Here is a 13,360-nt window from a genome sequence, read left to right on the forward strand (position 1 = left end):
CTAACCAGCACCATTCTGAAATCCATTGACAAGAAACACCAATATGAAAAGCAATATAGACAGGGCTTAATACACAAAGATACTCTTAAACACTATTCATCAGCTCTCACCAAAGTGATAAAAAAAGCCAAACAACTATACTACTCCAGTAGATTCACAGACACTAGAGGAGATATAAAAAAGACCTGGAAAACACTCTCTCAGATTCTAGGGACCCACAAACTGAGAAAAACCAAGAATATTGTCCTAACTAAACCTAATGAAACACCACTACATCCCACTGACACAGCTAACAAGATAAACGACTTCTTCTCAAACATAGGATCTAATCTCGCCAGTAAAATCCCACATACCAATGCCCATGCCGGGGACTACCTAGATGGAAATTTCCCTAATTCCTTCTATCTTGCACCAACTGAGCCCACGGAAGTCATTGAGATCATAAAGTCACTTAAAAATAACTCGGGGAATCTGTCTCATGTCCCACCATTACTGTACAAGCGAGCGGCCCATGTCCTTTCGCATGCTATTTCATTACTTTTTAACAAGTCAATAGAGACTAGCACCTTCCCGAAACTACTCAAGATGGCAAGGGTTACACCAATACATAAAGGTGGTGACCCTACAGACTTAAACAACTATAGGCCAATATCTAACTTACCATTGCTATCCAAAATCTTTGAGAAACTCGTGCACAGGAGACTGTATTCATTTATAACGGCTCAAAACATACTCAACCCCTGCCAGTTTGGATTCAGGAAAAATAAAAGCACTAATGATGCAATCATAAAAATGCTAGATCTGCTTTACACAGCATTGGAAAATAAGGAATATCCACTAGGAATTTTTATTGACCTAAGAAAAGCTTTTGACACAGTAGACCACGACATCCTACTCCACAAACTTGATCACTACGGTATAAGAGGCCATGCGCTTGCTTATTTCAAATCTTACATTACTAATAGGTATCAGTACGTCACCATTAAAGACACAGCATCAGCAACACGGCCACTTGATACTGGAGTTCCGCAGGGAAGTGTCCTTGGTCCCCTGCTCTTCCTCATATACATCAATGACCTTCCAAACGTATCCCAACACCTGAAACCCATTCTCTTTGCTGATGACACGACTTATGTCATCTCTCACCCTAATCTTGCCACCCTCAACACCATTGTGAATGAGGAGCTGATTAAAATATCGACTTGGATGACAGCCAATAAACTTACGCTTAACACTGACAAAACCTACTATATTATGTTTGGTAGCAGAGCAGGAGATGCACAAATTAACATTAAGATTGACAACACTCTAATTACCAGAAATAATGGGGGAAAATTCCTAGGCTTATACCTTGACAACAACCTGAATTTCAGCACCCATATCCAGCATATAGCCAAAAAAGTATCCAAAACGGTTGGGATCCTCTCCAAGATACGATACTACGTGCCGCAAAATGCCCTTCTCACACTATACCACTCACTTATTTATCCATACCTCACCTATGCTATTTGTGCTTGGGGATCAACTGCAGCAACACACCTAAAGCCAATAATAACCCAACAAAAAGCTGCAGTAAGAATAATCACTAAATCCCATCCCTGGCAACACACCCCCCCACTCTTCATAGATCTAAACTTACTCCCAGTTCAGTACATCCACACTTACTACTGTGCAATCTACATCTACAGGGCCTTAAACTCTAATATCAACCTTGACCTAAAACGCTTTCTTGATAGTTGTGACAGAACCCACAGGCATAACACCAGACACAAACATCTCTACGACATTCCCCGTGTCCGACTAAACCTTTACAAAAATTCAATGTATGTCAAAGGCCCTAAAATCTGGAATACCCTACCTGAGAACTCTAGAACTGCAGACACATTCATCACCTTCAAAACTACCATTAGAAAACATCTTATCTCCCTGATACACCCCGTCAACTAACTACACGAATACCACCTGGTGGTTCACACTTACACTCACTCACTCATTTGACCATAAACAGAAATATTAATCTCAATCTTAAAATAATGAATCCTGTGATACTCCAATACTGAAACTATGTACTGTGCCAAAACAAAAGCATTCACATTGCTAAACTCACAAACTAGTATTTAGTCACTTAGCCATAATACCAACTTACCTCATAATTTGTAATATTTTACAATTAAGAATAAAACTAAGTATGCCCGAAATGCCTAGCCATGCTAAGCGTTCTAGTGGTACACTCTGTAATCACAATTTTACTACATGTAAACCAAACAATAACCAAATTTCTGTAAACTCAGCATTGTAATCCTTATAGAGAATAAACTTTGAATTTGAATTTGAATTTGAATTTGAACTAGCATCAAGACCCTCACTAGCATCAAGACCCTCACTAGCATCAAGTCCCTCACTAGCATCAAAACCATTATTTTGTTTATTCAAAGGTCGCGTTTCATATTTCCGAAAGCCTCATATAAAATCCTTCTAATTTAGATCATTAAAAAATGTGTTTTATTCACACTAGTCATACTAATGAATATTGTTTGGATATTTTACCTTTTGTTTTTACTTTAGTAATTGTATAGTTAATGTAGGAATCTGTGTGTATACAGGAAAGCTATGAAGGGATGGTGGCCCTGCGGGACGCCATTGTGGCTGTGTAGCCTGTCAATGTTGATGGTGTTCTGTTCTCCAGCCTCACCTCTCACAATGAACCAGCCTCCAGCATCACCTCTCACAATGAACCAGCCTCCAGCATCACCTCTCACACTGAACCAGCCTCCAGCATCACCTCTCACACTGAACCAGCCTCCAGCATCACCTCTCACACTGAACCAGCCTCCAGCATCACCTCTCACACTGAACCAGCCTCCAGCATCACCTCTCACACTGAACCAGCCTCCAGCATCACCTCTCACACTGAACCAGCCTCACCTCTCACACTGAACCAGCCTCCAGCATCACCTCTCACACTGAACCAGTCTCCAGCATCACCTCTCACACTGAACCAGCCTCCAGCATCACCTCTCACACTGAACCAGCCTCCAGCATCACCTCTCACACTGAACCAGCCTCCAGCATCACCTCTCACACTGAACCAGCCTCCAGCATCACCTCTCACACTGAACCAGCCTCCAGCATCACCTCTCACACTGAACCAGTCTCCAGCATCACCTCTCACACTGAACCATCCTCCAGCATCACCTCTCACACTGAACCAGCCTCCAGCATCACCTCTCACAATGAACCAGCCTCCAGCATCACCTCTCACACTGAACCAGCCTCCAGCATCACCTCTCACACTGAACCAGCCTCCAGCATCACCTCTCACACTGAACCAGCCTCCAGCATCACCTCTCACACTGAACCAGCCTTCATCTTCCACGAACACTTCAATCAAATCTTTAGACACCACAACAACAAAAAAATCTAGTACGACCCCAAGTACATCTACGACCCCTAGTACAACTGGTACGACCACTAGTACATCTACGACCACAAGTACAACTACGACCACAAGTACATCTACGACCACAAGTACATCTACGACCACAAGTACACCTACGGACCCTAGTACAACTGCTACGACCACAAGTACATCTCCTACGGACCCTAGTACAACTGCTACGACCACAAGTACATCTACGAACCTTAGTACAACTGCTACGACCACAAGTACATCTACTACGGACCCTGGTACAACAATTACGACCACAAGTACATCTACGACCACTAATCCTCCACAGACTCCTGATGGTAAGTGCTTAAACTAAGTCATTACCTTCATGAATGAGGTTCAAGGTTCATACAACACCAACACCTTCATGAATGAGGTTCAAGGTTCATACAACACCAACACCTTCATGAGTGAGGTTCAAGGTTCATACAACACCAACACCTTCATGAATGAGGTTCAAGGTTCATACAACACCAACACCTTCATGAGTGAGGTTCAAGGTTCATACAACACCAACACCTTCATGAATGAGGTTCAAGGTTCATACAACACCAACACCTTCATGAATGAGGTTCAAGGTTCATACAGCACCAACACCTTCACGAGTGAGGTTCAAGGTTCATACAACACCTTCATGGGTGAGGTTCAAGATTCATACAACACCAACACCTTCATGAGTGAGGTTCAAGGTTCATACAACACCAACACCTTCATGAATGAGGTTCAAGGTTCATACAACACCAACACCTTCATGAATGAGGTTCAAGGTTCATACAACACCAACACCTTCATGAGTGAGGTTCAAGGTTCATACAACACCAAAACCTTCATGAGTGAGGTTCAAGGTTCATACAACACCAACTCCTTCATGAATGAGATTCAAGGTTCATACAACACCAACACCTTCATGAGTGAGGTTCAAGGTTCATACAACACCAACTCCTTCATGAATGAGATTCAAGGTTCATACAACACGAACACCTTCATAGGTGAGGTTCAAGGTTCATACAACACCTTCATGAGTGAGGTTCAAGGTTCATACAACACCAACACCTTCATGAATGAGGTTCAAGGTTCATACAGCACCAACACCTTCACGAGTGAGGTTCAAGGTTCATACAACACCAACACCTTCATGAGGGAGGTTCAAGGTTCATACAACACCAAAACCTTCATGAGTGAGGTTCAAGGTTCATACAACACCAACACCTTCATGGGTGAGGTTCAAGATTCATACAACACCAACACCTTCATGAGTGAGGTTCAAGGTTCATACAACACCAACACCTTCATGAATGAGGTTCAAGGTTCATACAACACCAACACCTTCATAGGTGAGGTTCAAGGTTCATACAACACCAACACCTTCATGAATGAGGTTCAAGGTTCATACAACACCAACACCTTCATGAGTGAGGTTCAAGGTTCATACAACACCAACACCTTCATGAATGAGGTTCAAGATTCATACAACACCAACACCTTCATGAATGAGGTTCAAGGTTCATACAACACCAACACCTTCATAGGTGAGGTTCAAGGTTCATACAACACCTTCATGAGTGAGGTTCAAGGTTCATACAACACCAACACCTTCATGAGTGAGGTTCAAGGTTCATACAACACCAACACCTTCATGAGTGAGGTTCAAGGTTCATACAACACCTTCATGAGTGAGGTTCAAGGTTCATACAACACCAACACCTTCATGAGTGAGGTTCAAGGTTCATACAACACCAACACCTTCATGAGTGAGGTTCAAGGTTCATACAACACCAACACCTTCATGAGTGAGGTTCAAGGTTCATACAACACCAACACCTTCATGAGTGAGGTTCAAGGTTCATACAACACCAACACCTTCATGAATGAGGTTCAAGGTTCATACAACACCTTCATGAGTGAGGTTCAAGGTTCATACAACACCAACACCTTCATGAGTGAGGTTCAAGGTTCATACAACACCAACACCTTCATGAGTGAGGTTCAAGGTTCATACAACACCAACACCTTCATGAGTGAGGTTCAAGGTTCATACAACACCAACACCTTCATGAGAGGTTCAAGGTTCATACAACACCAACACCTTCATGAGTGAGGTTCAAGGTTCATACAACACCAACACCTTCATGAGTGAGGTTCAAGGTTCATACAACACCTTCATGAGTGAGGTTCAAGGTTCATACAACACCAACACCTTCATGAGTGAGGTTCAAGGTTCATACAACACCAACACCTTCATGAGTGAGGTTCAAGGTTCATACAACACCTTCATGAGTGAGGTTCAAGGTTCATACAACACCAACACCTTCATGAGTGAGGTTCAAGGTTCATACAACACCAACACCTTCATGAGTGAGGTTCAAGGTTCATACAACACCTTCATGAGTGAGGTTCAAGGTTCATACAACACCAACACCTTCATGAGTGAGGTTCAAGGTTCATACAACACCTTCATGGGTGAGGTTCAAGGTTCATGCAACACCAACACCTTCATGGGTGAGGTTCAAGGTTCATACAACACCAACACCTTCATGAGTGAGGTTCAAGGTTCATACAACACCTTCATGAGTGAGGTTCAAGGTTCATACAACACCAACACCTTCATGAGTGAGGTTCAAGGTTCATACAACACCTTCATGGGTGAGGTTCAAGGTTCATACAACACCAACACCTTCATGGGTGAGGTTCAAGGTTCATACAACACCAACACCTTCATGAGTGAGGTTCAAGGTTCATACAACACCTTCATGAGTGAGGTTCAAGGTTCATACAACACCTTCATGAGTGAGGTTCAAGGTTCATACAACACCAACACCTTCATGGGTGAGGTTCAAGGTTCATACAACACCTTCATGGGTGAGGTTCAAGGTTCATACAACACCAACACCTTCATGGGTGAGGTTCAAGGTTCATACAACACCAACACCTTCATGGGTGAGGTTCAAGGTTCATACAACACCAACACCTTCATGAGTGAGGTTCAAGGTTCATACAACACCTTCATGGGTGAGGTTCAGGGTTCATACAACACCAACACCTTCATGAGTGAGGTTCAAGGTTCATACAACACCTTCATGAGTGAGGTTCAAGGTTCATACAACACCAACACCTTCATGAGTGAGGTTCAAGGTTCATACAACACCTTCATGGGTGAGGTTCAAGGTTCATACAACACCAACACCTTCATGGGTGAGGTTCAAGGTTCATACAACACCTTCATGAGTGAGGTTCAGGGTTCATACAACACCAACACCTTCATGAGTGAGGTTCAAGGTTCATACAACACCTTCATGGGTGAGGTTCAAGGTTCATACAACACCAACACCTTCATGAGTGAGGTTCAAGGTTCATACAACACCTTCATGGGTGAGGTTCAAGGTTCATACAACACCAACACCTTCATGGTGAGGTTCAAGGTTCATACAACACCTTCATGAGTGAGGTTCAAGGTTCATACAACACCAACACCTTCATGAGTGAGGTTCAAGGTTCATACAACACCTTCATGGGTGAGGTTCAAGGTTCATACAACACCAACACCTTCATGGGTGAGGTTCAAGGTTCATACAACACCAACACCTTCATGAGTGAGGTTCAAGGTTCATACAACACCTTCATGAGTGAGGTTCAAGGTTCATACAACACCTTCATGAGTGAGGTTCAAGGTTCATACAACACCAACACCTTCATGGGTGAGGTTCAAGGTTCATACAACACCTTCATGGGTGAGGTTCAAGGTTCATACAACACCAACACCTTCATGGGTGAGGTTCAAGGTTCATACAACACCAACACCTTCATGGGTGAGGTTCAAGGTTCATACAACACCAACACCTTCATGAGTGAGGTTCAAGGTTCATACAACACCTTCATGGGTGAGGTTCAGGGTTCATACAACACCAACACCTTCATGAGTGAGGTTCAAGGTTCATACAACACCTTCATGAGTGAGGTTCAAGGTTCATACAACACCAACACCTTCATGAGTGAGGTTCAAGGTTCATACAACACCTTCATGGGTGAGGTTCAAGGTTCATACAACACCAACACCTTCATGGGTGAGGTTCAAGGTTCCTACAACACCAACACCTTCATGAGTGAGGTTCAGAGTTCATACAACACCAACACCTTCATGAGTGAGGTTCAAGGTTCATACAACACCTTCATGGGTGAGGTTCAAGGTTCATACAACACCAACACCTTCATGATGAGGTTCAAGGTTCATACAACACCTTCATGGGTGAGGTTCAGGGTTCATACAACACCAACACCTTCATGAGTGAGGTTCAAGGTTCATACAACACCTTCATGAGTGAGGTTCAAGGTTCATACAACACCAACACCTTCATGAGTGAGGTTCAAGGTTCATACAACACCTACATGGTGAGGTTCAAGGTTCATACAACACCAACACCTTCATGGGTGAGGTTCAAGGTTCATACAACACCAACACCTTCATGAGTGAGGTTCAAGGTTCATACAACACCAACACCTTCATGAGTGAGGTTCAAGGTTCATACAACACCTTCATGGGTGAGGTTCAAGGTTCATACAACACCAACACCTTCATGAGTGAGGTTCAAGGTTCATACAACACCTTCATGGGTGAGGTTCAAGGTTCATACAACACCAACACCTTCATGGGTGAGGTTCAAGGTTCATACAACACCAACACCTTCATGAGTGAGGTTCAGGGTTCATACAACACCAACACCTTCATGAGTGAGGTTCAAGGTTCATACAACACCTTCATGGGTGAGGTTCAAGGTTCATACAACACCAACACCTTCATGAGTGAGGTTCAAGGTTCATACAACACCTTCATGAGTGAGGTTCAAGGTTCATACAACACCTTCATGAGTGAGGTTCAAGGTTCATACAACACCAACACCTTCATGGGTGAGGTTCAAGGTTCATACAACACCTTCATGGGTGAGGTTCAAGGTTCATACAACACCAACACCTTCATGGGTGAGGTTCAAGGTTCATACAACACCTTCATGGGTGAGGTTCAAGGTTCATACAACACCAACACCTTCATGGGTGAGGTTCAAGGTTCATACAACACCAACACCTTCATGAGTGAGGTTCAAGGTTCATACAACACCAACACCTTCATGAGTGAGGTTCAAGGTTCATACAACACCTTCATGGGTGAGGTTCAAGGTTCATACAACACCAACACCTTCATGAGTGAGGTTCAAGGTTCATTCAACACCAACACCTTCATGAGTGAGGTTCAAGGTTCATACAACACCTTCATGGGTGAGGTTCAAGGTTCATACAACACCAACACCTTCATGAGTGAGGTTCAAGGTTCATACAACACCTTCATGAGTGAGGTTCAAGGTTCATACAACACCAGCACCTTCATGAGTGAGGTTCAAGGTTCATACAACACCTTCATGAGTGAGGTTCAAGGTTCATACAACACCTTCATGTGTGAGGTTCAAGGTTCATACTACACCAACACCTTCATGAGTGAGGTTCAAGGTTCATACAACACCTTCATGAGTGAGGTTCAAGGTTCATACAACACCAACACCTTCATGAGTGAGGTTCAAGGTTCATACAACACCAACACCTTCATGGGTGAGGTTCAAGGTTCATACAACACATTAATGGGTGAGGTTCAAGGTTCATACAACACCAACACCTTCATGAGTGAGGTTCAAGGTTCATACACCAACACCTTCATGAGTGAGGTTCAAGGTTCATACAACACCAATACCTTCATGGGTGAGGTTCAAGGTTCATACAACACCAACACCTTCATGAGTGAGGTTCAGGGTTCATACAACACCAACACCTTCATGAGTGAGGTTCAAGGTTCATACAACACCAACACCTTCATAGGTGAGGTTCAAGGTTCATACAACACCAACACCTTCATGGGTGAGGTTCAGGGTTCATACAACACCAACACCTTCATGAGTGAGGTTCAAGGTTCATACAACACCAACACCTTCATGGGTGAGGTTCAGGGTTCATACAACACCAACACCTTCATGGGTGAGGTTCAGGGTTCATACAACTCCAACACCTTCATGAGTGAGGTTCAAGGTTCATACAACACCAACACCTTCATGGGTGAGGTTCAGGGTTCATACAACACCAACACCTTCATGGGTGAGGTTCAAGGTTCATACAGCAACATAATGCTAGGCCAAACAGGTTTGATCTGAGAGAGCGGAGGACATCTCAGTTTCCTTGAATCAAGAGCCCTTCACCAAATCAAGGCACCTCCTTGAAGTGGTCATGGATCAAGGCTTTAAGATAACCATAGTGAGCTGCCTTGATGTTGAAGGACTTTTGATCCAAGGTATTAGAGCTTCCCTTCCTTGCATAAACCCTGACTATTTCCGGTTTTATAGATGTAAAAACCCTTACGGTTTTAGCACTTCTCCATGAATATAATAATAACAATAGCAGTGAAAATATAATTATATAATAATAATAATAATAATAATAATAATAATAATAATAATAATAATAATAATAATAATAATAATAATAATAATAATAATAATAATAATAATAATAATAATAATAATAATAATAATAATAATAATAATAATAATAATAATAATAATAATTATTATAATAATAATAATAATATGGAGAACAGCTGCTCGGACATTTTTATTTTGTGGAAATTTAAAAAAAAAAAAAATTTTGTTAGGTTAGATAAAACTAGGCTTGTTAACCTACCTTAAGTAAGTAAGTAAGTAAGTAAGTAAGTAAGTAAGTAAGTTTATTCAGGTATACACAAATACAGTTACATATAATTATCATACATAGCAACATATGTGTAGAGAACCTGGGATAACACAAAAAAGTCAGTCAGAGTGACTTATTTCCATTGTGGTCCTTTTACCTTATTATTATAATATAAAGGTTATAATGTTTTCTTATTATTCTATAATGAAGATAACATCTTATTATCATACTAAAAAGACTATCTACTACACGAGGGTCATTAAGACTATCTACTACACGAGGATCATTAAGACTATCTACTACACGAAGGTCATTAAGACTATCTACTACACGAAGGTCATTAAGACTATCTACTACACGAGGGTCATTAAGACTATCTACTACACGAGGGTCATTAAGACTATCTACTACACGAGGGTCATTAAGACTATCTACTACACGAGGGTCATTAAGACTATCTACTATACGAGGGTCATTAAGACTATCTACTACACGAGGGTCATTAAGACTATCTACTACACGAGGGTCATTAAGACTATCTACTACACGAGGGTCATTAAGACTATCTACTACACGAGGGTCATTAAGACTATCTACTACACGAGGGTCATTAAGACTATCTACTACACGAGGGTCATTAAGACTATCTACTACACGAGGGTCATTAAGACTATCTACTACACGAGGGTCATTAAGACTATCTACTATACGAGGGTCATTAAGACTATCTACTATACGAGGGTCATTAAGACTATCTACTACACGAGGGTCATTAAGACTATCTACTACACGAGGGTCATTAAGACTATCTACTACACGAGGGTCATTAAGACTATCTACTACACGAGGGTCATTAAGACTATTTACTACACGAGGGTCATTAAGACTATCTACTACACGAGGGTCATTAAGACTATCTACTACACGAGGGTCATTAAGACTATCTACTACACGAGGGTCATTAAGACTATCTACTACACGAGGGTCATTAAGACTATCTACTACACGAGGGTCATTAAGACTATCTACTACACGAGGGTCATTAAGACTATCTACTACACGAGGGTCATTAAGACTATCTACTACACGAGGGTCATTAAGACTATCTACTACACGAGGGTCATTAAGACTATCTACTACACGAGGGTCATTAAGACTATCTACTACACGAGGGTCATTAAGACTATCTACTACACGAGGGTCATTAAGACTATCTACTACACGAGGGTCATTAAGACTATCTACTACACGAGGGTCATTAAGACTATCTACTACACGAGGGTCATTAAGACTATCTACTACACGAGGGTCATTAAGACTATCTACTACACGAGGGTCATTAAGACTATCTACTACACGAGGGTCATTAAGACTATCTACTACACGAGGGTCATTAAGACTATCTACTACACGAGGGTCATTAAGACTATCTACTACACGAGGGTCATTAAGACTATCTACTACACGAGGGTCATTAAGACTATCTACTACACGAGGGTCATTAAGACTATCTACTACACAAGGGTCATTAAGACTATCTACTACACGAGGGTCATTAAGCCTATCTACTACACGAGGGTCATTAAGACTATCTACTACACGAGGGTCATTAAGACTATCTACTACACGAGGGTCATTAAGACTATCTACTACACGAGGGTCATTAAGACTATCTACTACACGAGGGTCATTAAGACTATCTACTACACGAGGGTCATTAAGACTATCTACTACACGAGGGTCATTAAGACTATCTACTACACGAGGGTCATTAAGACTATCTACTACACGAGGGTCATTAATACTATCTACTACACGAGGGTCATTAAGACTATCTACTACACGAGGGTCTTTAATACTATCTACTACACGAGGGTCATTAAGACTATCTACTACACGAGGGTCATTAAGACTATCTACTACACGAGGGTCATTAAGACTATCTACTACACGAGGGACATTAAGACTATCTACTACACGAGGGTCATTAAGACTATCTACTACACGAGGGTCATTAAGACTATCTACTACACGAGGGTCATTAAGACTATCTACTACACGAGGGTCATTAAGACTATCTACTACACGAGGGTCATTAAAACTATCTACTACACGAGGGTCATTAAGACTATCTACTACACGAGGGTCATTAAGACTATCTACTACACGAGGGTCATTAAGACTATCTACTACACGAGGGTCATTAAGACTATCTACTACACGAGGGTCATTAAGACAATCTACTACACGAGGGTCATTAAGACTATCTACTACACGAGGGTCATTAAGACTATCTACTACACGAGGGTCATTAAGACTATCTACTACACGAGGGTCATTAAGACTATCTACTACGCGAGGGTCATTAATACTATCTACTACACGAGGGTCATTAAGACTATCTACTACACGAGGGTCATTAATACTATCTACTACACGAGGGTCATTAAGACTATCTACTACACGAGGGTCATTAAGACTATCTACTACACGAGGGTCATTAAGACTATCTACTACACGAGGGACATTAAGACTATCTACTACACGAGGGTCATTAAGACTATCTACTACACGAGGGTCATTAAGACTATCTACTACACGAGGGTCATTAAGACTATCTACTACACGAGGGTCATTAAGACTATCTACTACACGAGGGTCATTAAAACTATCTACTACACGAGGGTCATTAAGACTATCTACTACACGAGGGTCATTAAGACTATCTACTACACGAGGGTCATTAAGACTATCTACTACACGAGGGTCATTAAGACTATCTACTACACGAGGGTCATTAAGACTATCTACTACACGAGGGTCATTAAGACTATCTACTACACGAGGGTCATTAAGACTACAATACGAGGGTCATTAAGACTATCTATTACACGAGGGTCATTAATACTATCTACTACATGAGGGTCATTAAGACTATCTACTACACGAGGGTCATTAAGACTATCTACTATACGAGGGTCATTAAGACTATCTACTACACGAGGGTCATTAAGACTATCTACTACACGAGGGTCATTAAGACTATCTACTACACGAGGGTCATTAAGACTATCTACTACACGAGGGTCATTAAGACTATCTACTACACGAGGGTCATTAAGACTATCTACTACACGAGGGTCATTAAGACTATCTACTACACGAGGGTCATTAAGACTATCTACTACA

At 41.6% G+C, this 13,360-nt stretch overlaps 1 protein-coding gene across 1 annotated transcript in view; it reads left to right on the top strand.

Annotated features, from left to right (window-relative positions):
• The first annotated feature begins 2,921 nt into the window (after positions 1–2,921).
• The window catches only part of LOC128699872 (mucin-2), a 62,882-nt gene continuing 52,443 nt past the window's right edge, over positions 2,922–13,360 (top strand). The window contains exon 1 of the mRNA XM_070102312.1: positions 2,922–3,747. Coding sequence (XP_069958413.1) covers positions 3,234–3,747 — 514 coding nt within the window. The 5' untranslated portion in view covers positions 2,922–3,233. The remainder of the gene's footprint in view (positions 3,748–13,360) is intronic.

The sequence above is a fragment of the Cherax quadricarinatus genome, chromosome 81 (assembly GCF_038502225.1).
Source record: "Cherax quadricarinatus isolate ZL_2023a chromosome 81, ASM3850222v1, whole genome shotgun sequence".
Taxonomy (NCBI): domain Eukaryota; kingdom Metazoa; phylum Arthropoda; class Malacostraca; order Decapoda; family Parastacidae; genus Cherax; species Cherax quadricarinatus.